This window comes from Carlito syrichta, unplaced genomic scaffold (assembly GCF_000164805.1).
Source record: "Carlito syrichta isolate Samal-C Ts95f unplaced genomic scaffold, Tarsius_syrichta-2.0.1 Scaffold304428, whole genome shotgun sequence".
Lineage (NCBI taxonomy): Eukaryota > Metazoa > Chordata > Mammalia > Primates > Tarsiidae > Carlito > Carlito syrichta.
This window is the reverse complement of record NW_007248524.1, coordinates 7,713-26,840: the sequence shown is the minus strand read 5'-3', so window position 1 is coordinate 26,840 and position 19,128 is coordinate 7,713. Positions and strand designations below refer to the sequence as shown.

At 39.7% G+C, this 19,128-nt stretch overlaps 1 protein-coding gene across 1 annotated transcript in view; it reads right to left on the bottom strand.

Annotated features, from left to right (window-relative positions):
• The window catches only part of UHRF2 (ubiquitin like with PHD and ring finger domains 2), a gene marked incomplete at its 5' end in the record, with an annotated part of 69,597 nt that overhangs the window by 42,800 nt on the left and 7,669 nt on the right, over positions 1-19,128 (bottom strand). The window contains one exon of the mRNA XM_008059900.2: positions 14,362-14,621. Coding sequence (XP_008058091.2) covers positions 14,362-14,621 — 260 coding nt within the window. The remainder of the gene's footprint in view (positions 1-14,361; positions 14,622-19,128) is intronic.

Here is a 19,128-nt window from a genome sequence, read left to right as displayed (position 1 = left end):
CAAAGGCACACAATTGGTAGCTTAATTATACAAGTGATTTGAAAATATACTAATTTGACTGTACAGCCCAAATGATGTATTTCCTAAGGACAAAAAACATTTTTAACTTTTCAGTGGTTCTAGTGTTTGCAATATCAGTACCGTTAGTCTAAAACTACCATGAGTTGCGTAGAATAAAGCAAATCAATGGTATTAGAAACCATGATCTTCAGGGTAAGAGAAAATTATAACCCTTTCACTCTAAATTTAATTGGAAATATCAATATAAACCCATGGTGTATTTAAGTATCTCCTAGCTCTGTTCAACCAAAAGACATGAGCAAACAAGTATCAATGAGCAGCACAAACTTGGTGCTCTAAATACCATTTCTAATTAAAAATACAGGGGCCTGTTGAAGAAAAGACTGAACTCAGGCCCGGAACACCTTTCTGTACCTGAATGCAAAGAACCACCCAACATCTAGTATGTCAGGTTCAACTCGAGGACCTTTCATAAGCCAGAGATGAAGACAGTCTAGACACCAAAAGTAACAATTAGGATAGATTAAAGTAAGTGTTAAAATCCACCGTAAGTTCTTAATAATATGAAAGTAAAAATTTTACCGGTCAATACTTGGAGGGTTCTAGGGAATCACATTACAAGCTGGCAGCAAGTTTATAATAAATGGATCAGGCTGACAGCATCTGAGTTTCATCATAAAAGACAGAAGCAGGTATCTCCCAATACCTCACAACAGGTAAGCAAACTCTGTGTCACAGGCTCATTTAATAAATCCAATCAAACTGTACACCTGTTGAGACACTCTTTCCACCACGCAAAAGATTTGGAATTTGTCAGTTTTGATGCCTTTGAGTGCATCTGCTATTTTTGTTTCGCTTCTTTCACACTGGCAAAACGTTTCCCTTTGAGGATTTTTTCATGAGGAAACAAAAAAAGTCCCTGGGGGTGAGATCAGGTGAACAGGTAGGATGGGGTACTGGGGTTCGTGCAGTTTTTGGTCAAAAACCGCTGAAAGCTCAGTGTAGTGTGGGCGATGCGTGGTCATTGTGGAACAACCAGTCACCTGTTTGCCACAACTCAGGATATTTTTTCCGCAAATCATCATGCAAACTTTCTCAAAACTTCCAGATAAAAACTTGTAGTTGACTGTTTGATCTGCAGGAACAAATTCCAGGTGAAATACAAGGAGCCTGCCCTCCAAAAGAAAATTCTGGGTTTTTTGGGGGGTCCCCCTCTCATATAAAAGAACACCTTAAATACAACTACAGCGATGTGGTCAGCAAAGTCCCTAGACTGAGAGAACTGCACAGGACGAATGACAGTGTATTCAAAGAAACTTGAAGGGAAAACCAGAGGAGAAATCTGGAGATCAAGACTCAGCTCATCGACTAAATGCAGTGGGTGGACCTCGTTTCCGGCCCTTAACCCGCCCAGGTCTATTTTCAAAGAGAAGTCACAAAACCACGAACATCTGCTGGCCACCTGATGCTAAGACAGCAGCGAGCGCGTTCTGCCTTCTCAACTGCTACCCTACCCATCCCCACATGCAGCTCCCATGCCATCTTCCCCTTGTGATCACTGACACTCACAAAGGCACTGCCCTAGTGCCTGTACAGGTTTATGACGAGCCCTGCAACAGAGGCAGCCATCCTACCCCAGTTTACAGAGGAGGCACCGAAGTTAAGCAACTTAGCTGGACAGTAGCAAGGAGCAGGCACATAGCTCCAGCTCTGATCATTTGGTTCTAGATTCCAAGCTTTTAACAAGGGTTATTCCTAGGCACTTCTACAAACTGTGTAGTTTGTAAGCTCAATGCGTTTGACCTGTAGCCTCAACAGTACTCACAGCAAAGTAATAAAGTACGCATTAATCATGTGTCCTTGCTCCTACAGCTTGGTTTGTCTGAGTACCTAACTGCTCTTTTTGTTGCTGCTTACTATATACCTACCATTAATTTATCTCCATTCCTTCCACAAGGTGTTCTATGTTCAGGCATTTCAGGAACCCTAATCTTCTGAACTTCAAAACATTTCTCCTAGAGCCCTCTGTCCTATTCTAATCCGGACAGCTTGCTCGGTAGGCTTAGGCCTATCCCACAGCTGTCATGCTGGGATCTCCATGCATTATTTCTGGTGTTGAATCCTGTGTACCGGACATCATGCCTACTTTCCTACTCTAAATGCCGGGCAGAATTTAGATGGACTGAAATGTCTTCATTACAAATCTCATCCTCTTGTTTTATTCCCCCTTCATGTGCCTGCCTTCAAAATACCTGGTGAATTCGAGGCCCGAACCGTCCCTCCCCAAGGTTCTCCCATGCCCTTGGTGTTTGTTGGCTTCTCAGCCACTGGTTTCAGCTTTCTCTGGCCTGCAAGGCTTGGTCTTATTCATCCACTGGTGCTGTACCTTTTAAAGTTTTGCTGCTTTCGCTTGTGTTTTGACAACTATCATTTTTTTGTCCTCAGGGGTTTAAGCATTTATCCTTTTACTGTGTTCTGGGATGGGTTAGGAAGGTGTGAAAACAAACATGCAACTTAATCTGCCATGTTTAAATGGAAATCTTTATATTAGTTTCATTTCCTGTTACTTACCACAAGCCTTCTATACTCCAACTATTCTATTGTCAGGTAGCTTCATAATCCTTGTATCCTACTGTTCTCCTTCATGAACACAGAAATATCTCCTCTACCTTGAACTCTCAAAGCTAGGTGTGCATATTCTACTGCACTGTAAAATAGCAGTTTTTAATTGAGGAGTTAAGTACCACGTTAAACTTTAGGGTGCTTGGGATAGACCTGGCCTACAAATGTTTAGAAACATGCCTAACTCACTAAATTCAAAAATCTACTTTTATAGAAAACTCTTAATCAAATATAAACTATGGTTTCTATATTTTAAAAGATCCCCTTGATTCTACTACAGTTCCTCCTCTTGAGAAGCCTTTAATCTAAATAGTTAAGTAGAAACACAAAATTCCATGCAGAGCTAATAAGAAAAAATCTCTTTAATGAGAATTATAGTTTTAAGAAAAATAATTTTTTTTTTTTAGTTGGAGTCTCACTCTGTAGCCCAGACTGGAGAGCAGTGGCCACTCCCGGCCACCGCAGCCTTGACCTGCTGGACTCTGGCAATCCTGCCTCAGTCTTCCGAGTAGCCAGAATTACAGGCGCACGCTACCACACCTGGCTAACTTTTTATTTATTGTAGAGATGAGGTCTCACCAAGTTGCCCAGGCGGGTCTCAAACCCACGGGCTCAGGCAATCCACTCACCTCAGCCTCCCAAGGCATGGGATTACAGGCTGAGCCACCGAGCCCGGCTGAGAAAAATAATTTTTAAAGATGTTTTTAGTGTTCTTAAGAACAAAAAGCTGTAGGGAGCTAAACTGTTGATTATTCCAGTAATTCAAGAAGGAGCTTTTTCAACTATAGGCAGTCACCAACATAGCATTTCCCCTTTCCATGAAGTTCAACGTACAGTTGAACTACAAATGGGTCCAAGCAGCTGACTGCTTCTAGCATTTGCATGAGGAAAACTGTGCAGACTGTATGAAATATCTTGGGAGGTGTGGAAGCTTAACAACTGCTAACACAGGGCTCAAGTTATCCCGAAAGAACTGGAGCACAGAGAGGTAAGAATGTGTCAAGGTCAAATATACCCATAGTGTGCTAAGTGCTAACCCTATGGAGGATAAAACCAGGGTCCTTCCTCTTTTTCTCGTACTGTACAGCCTCTCAGAACCTGGCATTCAATATATTATTCTAATGTGGGTATAATACATAAATTATTACATTTAGTTCCTTTGCATTCTTGAGCATTCAGAATCATTTCAGTGTTATAAAGTCTATATCCCAAGTAAGCCTTAAGTACACCCCAAACCTAAGTTTTGCCAGTGATATTTTCATTGCTCCAAGTACTAATGAAAGTCTTTCAGAATTACCTTTAGAGTATTTCCCCTTCCGCTTTTGATTATCCTTAACTATGTGCATCTTCATCAATTAAGATCAAAACTGTTTTTTGCTAACAGAAAACAATCAATGAGCAAAGTCCAGTGAATTGAGTTTCATGGAAATAGATTAAGCTCTATTTTTTGCAAACAGATTTACTATAAAATAGTGAAATTACATTTTCTTAGGTGGTTTGTAAGCTGATTAGTAATTCTAAAAAACTTAAACTGTAATAAGTAAGGCAGTAACACTGAAATCCTGTTCCTTTAAAACACTGCTTCCTGGGGCTAACATGTTTAAATAAGATCATCATTCATCTAGAGACATGCTGAAGTTTAGCAAATCTTTAATACCACACCACATGCAAACAGAAAGCATTTCTTATTCTATCAGACAACATTATGAAGCTTCACACCTAAATTTAAAGCTTACTCAGACAATTTGGAAAAACTTCCTCAAACTGCTTACAATGAAATTTTTACATAGAACATGGAAATACATCTCTTAAAAAACACATTAACAGTGGTAGATAACTATTTTGATAGCAGTGGGAACATAATTAGGTGAAAAAACACCTATGCCAAAAATACATCTCTAAGCATTAAGAGTACTTACCAAAATAATCTGGCTTTATTCGTTAGTAAACAAAAAGCAAAAAGTTAGACTCTATTATTGCCAGATACTTTTTAATGCTACTAGAAAAAACACAGGTCAAGTAGATAATTGTAGATGAGGAAATTAAAGCTGAAAGATTCAGAACAAAACAAAAAATTTACCAATAAACTGGAATTCAACCTGGAATTCAAACCAAATTCTGAATCCAGTGCCTAAAATAGATAGCCTAGGAGAGCACGACTGCTCTGTGTACTTAACAAGCCCCTGACGTATCTGTATGAAAAGCAGATTTCTGGGCTCTACCTGAGGCCCACTCACTATAGGGGCAGAGAGAAAGGAGCCCCTCAGGACCCTGCATCTTAACATCTTACCTGGGTGAACCAGAGCATTTCTGAGCATCTTGGAAAAACACTAATGTAAAGGAATGATACACACATTTGCAGAGGTTAAATCAACTGATTTCTAAATACTTTTTCTGATCACCAGCCATTCAGTACTCTGTACGTCATAGATGAGAGGAAATACTCTAAGTCTGGTAAACACATCAGTAATAACCAATGAGTAATGGGGAAGACTGCGAATTACAACAGGGTTCCGAAATTAAACCTCTTGTCTATTAGCTCTCCAGACTCAAGAGCAACATGACACTTCAACATCATTCAGTCGGGCACAGTGGCTCATGCCTGTCATCCCAGCACTCTGGAAGGCCAAGGTGAGAGAACTGCCTGAGCCCAGGGGTTTAAGACCAGCCTGGGCAACTTGGTGAGACCTCATCTCTACAATAAATAAAAAAATTAGCCGGGCATGGTGGCGCATACCTGTGCTTCTAGCTACTCGGAAGGCCGAGGCTAAAGGATCACCTGAGCCCAGCAGGTCAAGGCTGTGGTGGCCATGAGCGTGCCACTGCACTCCAGTCTGGGCGGCAGAGTGAGGCTCCAACTCAAAAAGAAAAAATAAAAAACCATTCAAGAAAAATCTACTCTTTCTCCCATCAAAACCTAGAAATCACCAGGTGAGGTGGCTCACACCTGTAAGCCTACCACTTTGGGAGGCTGAGGTGGGAGGACTGCTTGAGCCCAGGAGTTCAAAGCTGCAGTGAACCATGAATTCACCACTGTACACTACACAGTTCCAAAAACAAACCAAAAAAACCTAGAAATTATTAAATTTGACATTGCTCAAAACATTTTTGTGACTCCTTTAGAAATAGACTTCTACATCAATATACTTAAGAAAATCAGCTTTGTTGCTTTATAGAACCATTTTCATCTAAAATACCACTGATTTAGGGGAGGGAGAGGGGTTAAAAAATACCACTGATTTTATTCAGAATTGGTTGACTTCTATTTGCAGTAGCCATAATTAAGGCTACTCAAAAGCATGTTCCACAGGCTAAGAATACCTCTAAATTCTTAAAGAATGCTGGGAGCAATGACAACATATTTTAAGACGTTTGCCAGATGAGCTTTTAATTATAGCCTAACATAAGTTAACCACAATGTTTTAAACGATGCTGTAATATTACCATTTTATCTCAATTCCATGGTAAAGCCTTGACATTGAATTAAAAGCAGCAGTTTAACTTATTTGGTTTAAAAAACTCTTAATACAACAAGTACATGAAAACATACACAGGAGTTTGTGGACAAGTAGAGAACCTCTTTTTTATGGTATGCTTTGTGAAAGCACTATGACTACAGAAATAAGCACATTGTTAAAGTTACATGAACAACCCTATAAGCTATCTACAGACAATGTTTTATAATACTTTCTTTTTTGGTCCAAGTTTCACTATTGCCCAGGCTGCAGTGCAGTGGCCTGATCATGGCTCACCACAGCCGCAACCTCCCAGGCTCAGGCAATCCTTCTGCCTTAGCCTCCGGAGGAGCTGTGTATAGCATCACCCCCAGCTCATTTCTAAGCCTTTTTGTAGAGACAATGTCTCACTATGTTGCCTAGGCTGGTCTCCAACCCCTGGGCTCAGGCAATCCTCTTGCCTCTGCCTCCCAAAGTGCTAGGATTACAGAGTGAGCTGCCATACCTAGCCTAAACCTTTTTTATAAGCATGCTTCTCCCAAAATGAGAGGCAGTATGGTAGGATAGCTGCAAGCATGTGCTTTTCTGAATCTGGGTCAGATACCTACTAGCTATCTATCATTGAACAAGTTACTTAACCCCCTAAGCCTTAGTTATTCCCACCTTACACATTAAAAAGTTATCTACTTCAGTGAGTTTCTATGAAGATAACATGAGACAAACCAATAAATAATCTGTATACTGCTTGGCACACAGTGTTACTTTAACATGAGAGTTACTGGATTAAGCCTCTATACTTTAATTTGGGTATCACTATAAATAAATTCTTGGCAACTGTTTACCCATGTGTTTTTTTGTTTTTGTTTTTGTTTTTTTTGAGTTGGAGTCTCACTCTGTCACCCTGACTGGAGTGCAGTGGCCGTTCCCGGTCACCGCAGCCTCCACCTGCTGGGCTCCAGCGATCCTTCCACCTCAGCCTTCCAAGTAGTTGTAACTACAGGTGTCCGCTACCACACCCGGCTAATTTTTTTGATTTATTTTAAAGATGAGGTCTCACCAAGTTGCCCAGGCGGGTCTCAAACCCACGGGCTCAGGCAATCCACTCACCTCAGCCTCCCAAGGTGCGGGATTACAGGCTGAGCCACCGAGCCCGGCTGAATACTTTTCTTAAATCTACCTTTTTAATTGGCCTGTAATACTAATCAAAGGTACATGTTAAATCCGTGGCAGTAAAAAGACAAAGAGGACAGGTGGTAGTGTGGTAATTATGGCCTAAAAATTACAGCCTAGCCCATATGACTAAGACCTTATGTTAGTGTTCTTTTAGAGAACCCCCGAATTGAAAATTTATGAGCTGATTACACTGTAATGAATAGAGACTGAGTTGCTTCATTCATGCATAATATTTCAATGAGAAGTATTTTATAATCAGGGAAGAATTTGAGATATAGTTGAACCGCAGATTTCGATTTCAGGAAGTTTGTCTTAGAAGGACTGACGGGCATATTTAAGAGCCTAATTTCACAGGAAACCAGGACTAGATCTCAGAACAGTTAAGTATTACATACTATTTTCCTCCCAACCAAGAATTTAATAGATAAATTCTCCATAAACACAATATGAATGCTACTTTATATGCAAAGTTAATATGAGTAAAGACGGTATAGTGGAAAATGGTCCCTCATTTAAAGGCACACATCATTTAGCTTGAATAAGATATAATTTTAGAAAACACTGAGTTCTAACGATTTTGTCTATATGGAAACAAAATGGAAAAAGAAAAAACAAGCCACAAACCACCTAGACATGCTGAAATAAGAACACTCACATTCTTCAGGTGTTGCATATTGGCTTTTAATAAAATGTATTTCCTATTTGTTTTTTACACTGTGATAGTATCAACTCCTTTCTCCCATGGAGCTCTTTAGCATCAGGCACCTGACAGTAATAGAGAAGACTGGGTCAAAACAAATTCTTCAACGAGTGGTTGTCAAACTTGTATGCATCAGAATCACTCAAAGATTATCAGAACGATACCAGAATTGCTGGGCCACCTCACATCTCTTGGAGATTCATCATCTGTCTGTCTGGAGTGAGTCCAAGAATTTTCTTTTCTTTTTTTTGTTTTTTGAGTCAGCGCCTCACTCTGTCATCCAGGCTGGGATGCACTGGCACACTCACAGCCCCCTGCAGCCTCAACCTGCTGGGCTCAGGTGATCCTTCCACCTCAGCCTCCCAAGTCACTGGAACTACAGGTACACGCCACCACGCCCAGCTAATTTCTTGATTTATTGTAGAGATGAGGTCTTGCCAAGTTGTCCAGGTTGGTCTTGAACCCATGGGCTCAGGTAATCCTATCATCTGGATCAAGAATTTGATTTTCTAACAGATGAAGCCAAGGATCATACTTTGAGAACCACCTGTAAAAGACAGTGGTTCTCAACCATGGCTGGTCATTAGCATTGAAGGGGGTAGCAGGGAGGGTTGTCCTCTCAGAAGGATTATACTAGAAGTTCTGCAGAGGTAGGTCCCATACACAAACTTTTTGAAAACTTCTTAGATAATGTATAGCCAGGATCTAGAACCACTAGTCTAGGTAATTAAACAATCAACTGAAAAGCTTCTGTAAAGCAAAAGAAACCATCAAGAGACTAGGGAGACAGTCCACAGAATGGGAAAAAAATATTTGCCAACTGCATATCTGACAAAGGCCCAACATCTAGGATCTACAAGAAACTGAAACTTGCTGAAAGAAAAAGAAAAAAAAGAAACAGCCCCATTAAAAAGTGGGCAAAAGACATGAATAGACACTTTTCAAAAGAAGATATACGAGCAAAAATGCTCAGCATCACTAATCAGAGAAATGCAAAACAAAAACCACATTGAGATACCACCTAACTCCAGTAAGAAAGGCCATCATTAATAAAACAAACAACAACAGATGCTAGTGAGGATGCGGGTAAAAGGGAACTATAGCTTATACACTGTTGGTGCGAATGCAAACTAATTCAACCTCTATGGAAAACAGTGTGGCAATTCCCAGAACTAGAAAGTGACCCAGCAATCCCCCTTCTGGAAATATACCTGGAGGAAATTAAAGCACTCTACAAAAAAGATACCTGCACACGGATGTTTACTGCAGCACTATTCACAATAACAAAAACATGGAGCCAACCATGCTGCCCAATGAAACTGGACTGGATAAAAAAATGTGGTACATACATACAATGGAGTATTACACAGACATAAAGAAGAACAAAATTATGGACTTCGCAGCAACTTGGATGGATTTAGAGTCTATCATACTCAGTGATCTATCAAAAGAACTGAGTACCACAAGTTCTCACTCATAAGAGGGCCCTGAACATTTACCATATTACAATAAGAAAGGGATTGGCAGTAGCAGGACAATGCCAGGGGAGGAGGTGGCCACATAACATCAATAAGGGGACCTGACTTCAAACCAGGCAAAGTGGGGACCACAGGGAGGCCCAAACTTTACCTGTATGATGACCACTTATATACCTAATTCTGAATTGCATCCTACATCTTTAAAATAAAAAAAATTTTTAATTAAAAAAAAAACAATGAAACCCAAATAATCTAAGAATATATTTTTTTCAATACAAAAGCAGGATTAAGATTTTTGCATTTGTCTGCTGATAAAGAGTACAAATAACTAATACAGATAAAATTCAGTGAGATAGCCCCAGCTGCAAACATACTTATGGTTTAACTCAACAGAAGTTGTTGAGTTAAATCCCAGGCAAAGTCTAAAGCAAGTCTTTTTTTTTCTTTTTTCTTTTTTTTTTGAGTTGGAGGCTCACTCTGTCGCCCAGGCTGAGGTGTAGTAGTATGTTTATGGCCACTGCAGCCCCAACCTGCTGGGCTCAGGTGATCCTTCCACCTCAGCCTTCCAAGTAGCTGGAACGGCAGGTACACACCACCTTGCCCAGCTAATTTTTTTATTTATTGTAAAGACAAGGTTGCCCAGCCTGGTCTCAAACTCCTGGGCTCAAACTCCTGGGCTCAGGCAATCCTCTCGCCTCAGCCTCCCAAAGTGCTGGAATTACCATGCCTGGCTTAAAGCAAGTCTTTAGATCATACTTGCTATTGATATAAAATGGTTGACCTTTGAAGGCAATAGAGGTGTGCAGGCTACTTAACAATAATATGTACTATGTCTAGGTTGAGGAACAATATTGTATATCGGTTAGTTCTTAGGCTCTGGAGTCCGATAATTTAACAGATGTGACCTTTGGCAAGTTCTATAATCAACCCTTGGTATCCTCATATGAGAGTTAATGTAACTAACATCATCATAGTCATGCTAAAGATTATATAGCATCCATGTAAGAATTATGCTCAGAGTCTAGCATGTAAGACGACACCACCTAAAACACCGTAGACACGATTTTAAAAAAGCTAAGGAGATGCTTGTCCTTCAAGATTATTACTTCTCTTCAGTCAAGTTCATGGCTCTTCATGAATAGCTTCAAGGTCCCCACTTACAAAACCACAGTCAGTTTTGTGAATTTGGACAATTAAGGCCCTTAAAGATACAAATCTTAACTTTTAATATCTTAACTACAGAGAGGAAAACGAGTGGGGATAAGCAACACGTGGGAAGCTATAAAAATGAGCAGAACAAGCTTACCAACATGAAATAAGGGAAAATTTGATGTTCTCGCTGTTTTTTAATTGACCATCTAATGATTTATAACTGATGGCCTCCCTCATTACTTGAACATTTTCCTTACTTTTAAATCTTCCTCCCTTTTGTTTTCCATCCAAAATACCACTAAAACTAGTTTAGCTTCAAGTATAGCTTCTCCTCAGTAATCGGGGATTGAGGGGTATGGCAGCTGTCCTCACAGCCAAGTTGTGTATACCCGCTAAAGGGGTCCTTTTAAAAATGACTCAAGAATTCCTTGGAATCTAAATCTCTAGAGTCTAAATATAACAATTGCTAAAGCTCTTCCTAAGTATTGACTGGATTGGTTGAGCTCTACTAAAACAAAGGTGATGACAGACACATGGTATATAATATCAATCAGTAAAAAATCCCACATATATCTACTTTGTATTAGGCATTTTGATGTGAACCATGGCTATGCTTGCTTTCTATTATCTGCATCAAGAGGTAAACTACAGAGTAGACAGCCTAATAATTGTCATAACACTGATAAACTACAGAATATTCATAGACTTCAACAATTCAGCCTACGTTCAAGGAATTTATAGAAAAGGAACATTCTCAAACTAGCAAAACTCAAATTTTAAAACATTCCAAATCTCTTCACATAACCTACTTTTCATGAACTTATAATGTTTATCTGCAATTCTGAGGAAAAATGAAGAAAAATTAGGAAACAAATGATTTCACTTACATTTTAGAATGATGTCTACTACTGTATCTTAATTTTTTAGATTTGGTTTTTGAAACTCCTCTAATAAGAAACCACATAAGTCGGTAACACCTATCATCCCCCATAGACTAAAATTGTTTTTAACTCTGCTCTAGCTGGAGTAGGGATTGAAGATGCAAGAGAACACCTACTTATCGTGGTCTGATTCAGCAAGCAATTCTGTTGCCTGTAATATATGAATGAGATCTGTAGTTTACTACAAAAATAGCTTTTAAACGGCTCCATTTAAAAGTGACAAGCACTGCATATTCCCCCAAAATTCCAGAGACAAATTTCTTAATTCCACATATCATACCTTCCCTGCCTTTGTCTGTTCAAACTACACTGCTGCTCTCAGAAGTTTGAAGATACTACTTTGCAGAGGTTTGCCAAATAAGCAGATTACTTCAGGAGGAGAAAAATGAAAAGTTATTTGAGGAAAGTTCAGTAGTACTTAATCAGTATTATAAATGAAATGGGACGGTGGTCTACCATTACTTAAAGCCTATTTAGAGTACAAAAAAAGGAACTTTGAGAAACAATGTCTTAGAGGTAAAACTTACCCTAAAGTTAGAGGCCAATTAATACAATCACTGTCTTTATAAATTCTCTTGGCAATGCATCACCTGCGGTATGTCTCCCAGTCTATGGCTGAAGATGGCCAGTGCTTGTTTATTGGATACTTCTCAAAGCAGACCATTCTCTGTCTTTAGAGATTTGACTGGTAGGAAAGTTTAGGTTACCCTGAAACTTACCTTCTATGCTGTACAGAACTTCCTTCTAGAAAAAGTTCTTAAAATATGACCCAGGTCTTCCACACTAAGTATTTAGTTCTTTAGGTCCTCTTCATCATAGTTTTAATTTTGAATTCTACTCCAAACACCCACCAAGTCCTGTGGGTTTTGTTTTTAAAGCCTGGGGACTAGAGGACAATAGTCCAAGCAGGGAATAGCCAGTCCAGCACAATAGTAGCATCATCTAGCATGTTCCACATTACCTATCTTACTTCTAATAAAACAGGTTTACAGTACATTTGACAGCCACATTATACTAACTCACTTGGAGTTTATGACTAAAAAAAAAAAATCTGTTTATTACTAATGTTAGGCTATATCCTCAGTTAGCTCTCTTCAATTCATCAGAGGAAGTAAGAACACCTTTGACGACTTATTGAAATCAACATGTACTTCCTTATGTTTTAAAATTCATTCTTCTGGAGCTGGGCATCGGAGGCTCACACCTGTAATCCCAGTAGCTTGGGAAGCTGAGGCAAGAGGATTGCTTGAGCCCGGGAGTTCGAGAACAGCCTTGGCAACATAGCAAGACCTCGTCTCTAAAAACATAAAAAATTCATTTTTTTTTTTTTTTTTTTTAGCCGGGCTCGGTGGCTCAGCCTGTAATCCCACGCCTTTGGGAGGCTGAGGCGAGTGGATTGCCCGAGCCCATGGGTTCGAGACCCGCCTGGGCAGCGAGACCTCATCTCTACAATAAAATCAAAAAAATCAGCCGGGCGTGGTAGCGCACGCCTGTAATTCTGGCTACTCAGAAGGTTGAGGCGGAAGGATCGCCAGAGCCCAGCAGGTCGAGGCTGCGGTGGCTGGGCACTGCACTCCAGTCTGGGCAACAGAGTGAGATTCCAACTCAAAACAAACAAACAAACAAACAAAAATTCATTTTTTTAATCATGAAAAATGAAACCTTAACAGTCTTTGTATCACACCCATATCAGATCAATGATTTTTAGGAGCTCGCATTAGCCTTTTGTTATCTGGGACTGTTATTCAGAAACTCATTTATTGTATGCATCTTATATTACATCTTATATATCCCTTTTCTCTTTTCAAAGAGGAGATGATGTTTACCTACCACTAAGCTCTTGTTATCTTTAATTTCTCAAAGAATGTTCAGCTATTATATCTTCAAGTTGCCAGGATTGAAACATTTAATTCCATCATATAAAATTATTTGGGACAGATAATTTTAGTCTTCTCATGCATGTTGGATTTAGATTCTCTTTAACTCATTCTCTGGTCATTCAGATCAAGACAGATTTCTCCTTCATTAAAAAATGCCCCCCCGCCCCCCCAAAGCAAAGGTACTGCATGTTGTGCTCTAACAAGACACCCAACTGAAGTGAAAGACCTATCCTTTGGATAGTCTTAACCCAAAAGAAATCTTAAGAAGCCCTGGCTGGACATGGTGGGTCACGCCTGTCATCCCAGCACGTTGGGAGGCGGAAGCAAGAGGATTGCCGGAGCCCAGGGATTCAATACCGGCCTGGTGGCAAATTCATCTCTAAAATAAATAAAAAAATTAGCCAGGCACGGTGGCGCGTGCCTGTAGTTCAGCTGCCTGGAAGGCTGAGGCGGAAGGATTGCCTGAGCCCAGCAGGTTTGAAGCTGCAGTAGCTCTGATCATGCCACTGCACTCTAGCCTGAGTGACAGACTCAAAAAAACAAAACAAAAAAACAAAGTTGTTCAAAACATTTTAATCTCATTCTAATGGCTATTAATCCACACGGTATAATACACTTTCTAAAATACTAAATGCTATGAAAATACATATCAAATTTTTCACATAATAGAGAGACACACAGAAACCTGTACATCCAAAATGAAGCCAAGTATGAGGATACTGAAAAGAAAACCCCTTAAGAGACAGAGATGACTGGTTAAGGGTCCTTATTCATTAGACTATAGCCACCAAGCAAAACAAACACAAAGTACCAGACCGAACATGACCTCCAAATGATTTCTTCAGCAACGCTACTTAAAGTGATCTTGAACTGGGATCTTGAAATCTCGCGTCTATAAACAAAAACACGAATAAAGTCCTCAACAGCATGAGCACTTACTCATCATACTGGATATGATAAATAACGTCTTCCTCAGCAGCAACAGAGTCTGAATTAGACGTAGAGGGTACACGGTCCAATTTATTTGTGTTCTCTCTGGATTTATGATTTACATTTCCATCAGTCCTTTTACAAGAACTGCCATTCTTCAGTGGAGCTTTGCCACGTGACTGTCCATCAGAAGCTTTAGTAACACTATGTATGTGTGCTTCAAACCAAGCACCAAGGCCGACATCTCTGGCATCCACCAATTCATTTACCTAAAAAAAAGTTTAAAATTAGTTAATGAAGCTTAATTTCATCTACTGCTTCAAAAACCTTAATGTAACTCAAGTTATTTGAGGGTTATCATGACAAACAATATTTGCAGCTACTCAGATTGTGCTATCTTAAAGCTGTTATTTACTAATACGAAAATTAACTTTCTTGTCAATTTCTATCAGTGAAACAAGTGTGTGTTTTTTAAAAACTACTCCTTACTCATGCCTACACTAACTTTTGGAAATTTTACTGTTATGTACCTAAGATTCATTTTTGCAGGGCATCCAATAACAATGTTGCTAATGAAAAGCCAGGACTTCAAACTATTAAGACTATGTTGTTAATCTGTTTCACTGATTTCTTCATAATACTAAAGATTACTGTTTTTAGGTTGGACTGTATCAAACAGAAAACAAAACTTGAAAATGAGAGAGGTATGCCAAGAAACAAGCTAGTGAACTCATCTATACTAAATGGGGACGTTCTATCACTAGTTAGTAACTCACTAGGCAAATGCATCTGTCACCTCAAAGAACAAAAATAAAATATAAAAAGAACAAGGCTGTAAGATACAAAATCAGTGTAGTCAAGTCTAGTGGCTGTTCTAGAACTAAACTGTGCAATCTGACACAAGGAAAATAGTATTTAAAAAATGGGTATACCAGTCAGGCGTAGTGGCTCATGCCTGTAATTCCAGCACTTTGGGAGGTAGAAGCGAGAGGACTGCCTAAGCCTGTGGGTTTGAGACCAGCCTGGGCAACATGGTGAGACCTTGTCTCTACAATAAATTTTTAAAAATTAGCTGGCCATAGTTCCAGCTACTTGAAAGGCTGAGGCAGATGGACTGCCTGAGCCCAGCAGGTCGAAGCTGCAGTAGACAGAGTGAGACTCCAACTCACACACACACAAAAAGGTATACCAGAGAACTAAGAGTTAAGAAATGAAAGTTAAACCCACCCCCGAAATACCTGAGGACATTGTCTACAAGGTCAAAGCCCTTTCAGGACAATAACAATAGAGATTCTGTCAACCATTTTTTTTTAACCCTTAAAAAGAAAAAAAATAAATGAAACGAACATGAAATCACCTCATCAGTTAGCTCTTCCTTGAAAGAAGATATACTTAAGGTACCTAATATAATTCTGACAGAAGGTATAGCTCGAGGGAAAAGCGTATACTAAAAGTTAAATATTCATATACCAGGTACTATGCAAGTTTCTGTACCTGGGTTTGTCTAACCCTAACAAGATCATTAACTGCCTTATCAGATAAGGAAATACGGGCTCTGAGAAGTTAACTTTACACTATGAAAGCTACTGAAAGATAAAGCCAGAATCGGAAGACATCTTGACCTTTAAGTGTACGTCCTTGCCCTCACGTCATGAATCTCGATTTAGACTAAGATAACCAAACAGGCACTTCCAAGGAAAGCGATGAACTTCGAAACAAGGTACTGGAAATACAAAATGTTTTCAAACTGTCGAGCTGACATAGAAGACAGAATACAAACAAAAGCAAAAAGTATTAACTATCACTAACAGAAGAAGTACATTTGACCAAAGGCAGTATATGTAATGAAAACGTTAACAATGAAATAACTCAAAAGACATAGGGTTCAATGTAACCAACAAGAAAGCGTTTAGGGAGAAAAACAAAAACCGTTAAGGGCTAGCCAGGCCAGGTATGGCAAAGACTCAGAGATAAAACATGTTATACATTGCATAAATTAATTCATGTATTACATGAACATATGCTCATTTCTTTCATAACAGTCACTGGCAAATGCAAAGACATTTAGGCCAAGCACAGGGGCTCACTCCTGTAATCCCAGTACTTTGGGAGATAAAGGTAGGAGGATTGCTTGAGCCCAGGAGCTCAAGACCAGCCTGGGCAACACAATGAGACCCTGTAGCTACAATAAAAATTTAAAAATGAGCCAAGCATGGGTGGCACGAGTCTGTAGTCCTAGCTACTTGAGAGGCTAAGGCAAAAGGGTCGCCTGAGTCCAGGAGGTTGAGGATGTGATGAGCCATGGCTGGGCCACCACACTCCAGCCTGGGTGACAGACTCAAATAACTAAATAAAAAAGTAACAGCCAAACACACGAATCTATACGTAAGAGCTGAATGTATTCATATCAAAGATATAGCCACACTTAGAGAAAAATCTCTCCTGTCCAAATATTTGATATTAAAAATACTGAAGCATAGGCGACAAGGAAGAATCATTAAGAAATAAAGCAATACCAAAAGCAAGTATTTCAGAGTTTACTTTATGCCGGGTCTGTCTCTGAGAACTTTTATTTGTTCTGTGGAAAACACTCCAAGCTCTGCAGATAAATCTAGATTTAAGTCCTTTGTCTATCATTCATTAGGTGTCACCTTGAACAACTTCCTTAACTTGTCCCAACCTCATAATTTGCAGTGTATTAGAACATGCCTTGCAGTGAATGAAAGATGAGAAAATTCGTTATGTGCCAACCTAGCAAATATAGAGCATACATAAGTGAAATAACTGTCTCTTAACACTAAGTATCATATTTTCAGTGTTAAGATTCATTAAAACAAGAGTATAGTCTCATTACCATATTCTGCTGAGTAAACATTAGTTTACTGTTACATATATCACCTCCTTTAATAATCATCACACAAGGTGGCTGGGCACGATGGTTCACGCCTGTAATCCCAGCACTTTGGGAGGCCGAGGTAAGAGGACTGCCCAAGCCCAAGAGCTCGAGATCAGCCTGGGCAACATGGAGACCTCGTCTCTACAATAAAAACAAAAACTCAGCCAGACATGGTGGCGTGCACCTGTAGTCCCAGCTACTTGGAAGGCTGAGACAGAAGAATCGCCTGAGCCCAGCAGGATGAGGTTGTGGTGGCCATGATTGTGCCACTGCGCTCCACCCTGGGCAACACAGCGAGACTCTGACTCAAAATAATACTGATGACGATGATGACAAAGCCATTCCTATTTTCGAATGAAGTCCAGACATGAAATCCACTTGCTCTCAAGAGATACACAGCTAAGAAATGTGGAAGTTAAGCTGAGAACACGGGTTTCGCCGACTCGGAACATGATTCTCTCATTATACCATGGTTCTTCAGATAGTGACCAAAAAATGCAGTATGGTTCCATTTACATGAAATCCCAAAACAGGAAAACTGAGGCTACATAAGTAGGTTAAAGATTATTACTGGTTGTTAAAGGTTAACAAGAAGATAAAATTAACAAAGAGCAAAGAAATGATCACCATAGAAGTCTGGGTAGTGGCTACAACTAGAGACAACAGTTACAAACAGGAGGGGCACATGGGAAGTGTCTGGGCCCTCCTGATCCAGCTCATAACCTGGCTGGGGTTTGCAGACACTGACTCCATTGGAGTTCACTAAACTGCATTCTTTCTTATTGCTTATTACATTTCATAATCAATAAGGTTAACTATCAAGAAGCAGGGCTACTCTGTGGACAAGACAGGAAATAACATACGACATATCGGTGATTTTTCTCTTTCCAGTATTTCCTCCAATGAGCATGAGAAAACATGTAAACAGTTTAACAGTGCCACATGCCAAGCTAAACCCTAAAAGCTGACATCATCATTCTACACAGTCATCATTTAGGTCAAAATGACCATCATTTCAAAAGCAAGGTTGTTATTTGAGCCATAAAAAGCTTCCATATCCAAAAACCAAAATTAAAATCAATTTAGATATCAACAGTTCACCTGGTTTCAGAAAATAAATTAGATCCTAATCTACTGTTAGTATGATTCAATTTATGCTCGGTGCACATACAGTTGGAACAAATGGACCCAGTCTCTGTACAATCCCTCATAGGCTCTCCAAAGTGATAGTGACATCTAGTTTCTTGCAATAAAATATGAAAATATCTACACCAGGCATGGTGGCCTGTCATCCCAGCACTTTGTGAGGCCGAGGTGAGAGGACTGTCTGAGTTAGAGGTTCGAGACCTGCCTGGGCAACTCGGCGAGACCTCATCTCTATGATACATCAAAAAATTAGTCAGGCATGGTGGCACACACCTATAGTTGTAGCTACTTGGAAGGGTGAGGCGCAAGCATCGCCTGAGCCAAATAGGTCGAGGCTGTGGTAGCTGTGAGCATGCCACTGCACTCCAGCCTGGGCAACAGAATGAGGATCTTACTCAAAGAAAAAAAAGAAAAAAGAAAGTATCTGAAACTGGTCAAATATTGCTCAGTTATCAAACAGGGTAAAATGTCAATGAACAATAAATAACTTCAGATTAAAATTACACCATAGTATGTTGTTAAAATGTTTATCTATGCTAGTTTTAAATAAAGTTAATTTGAAAATTCACCTTTTGTATCTGCTTATGAGGTCCAAAGAATATTTTTTTTTTTTTTTTTTTTTTTTTGAGTTGGAGTCTCACTCTGTCGCCCAGACTGGAGTGCAGTGGCCGCTCCCGGCCACCGCAGCCTCGACCTGCTGGGCTCCGGCGATCCTTCCGCCTCAGCCTTCCAAG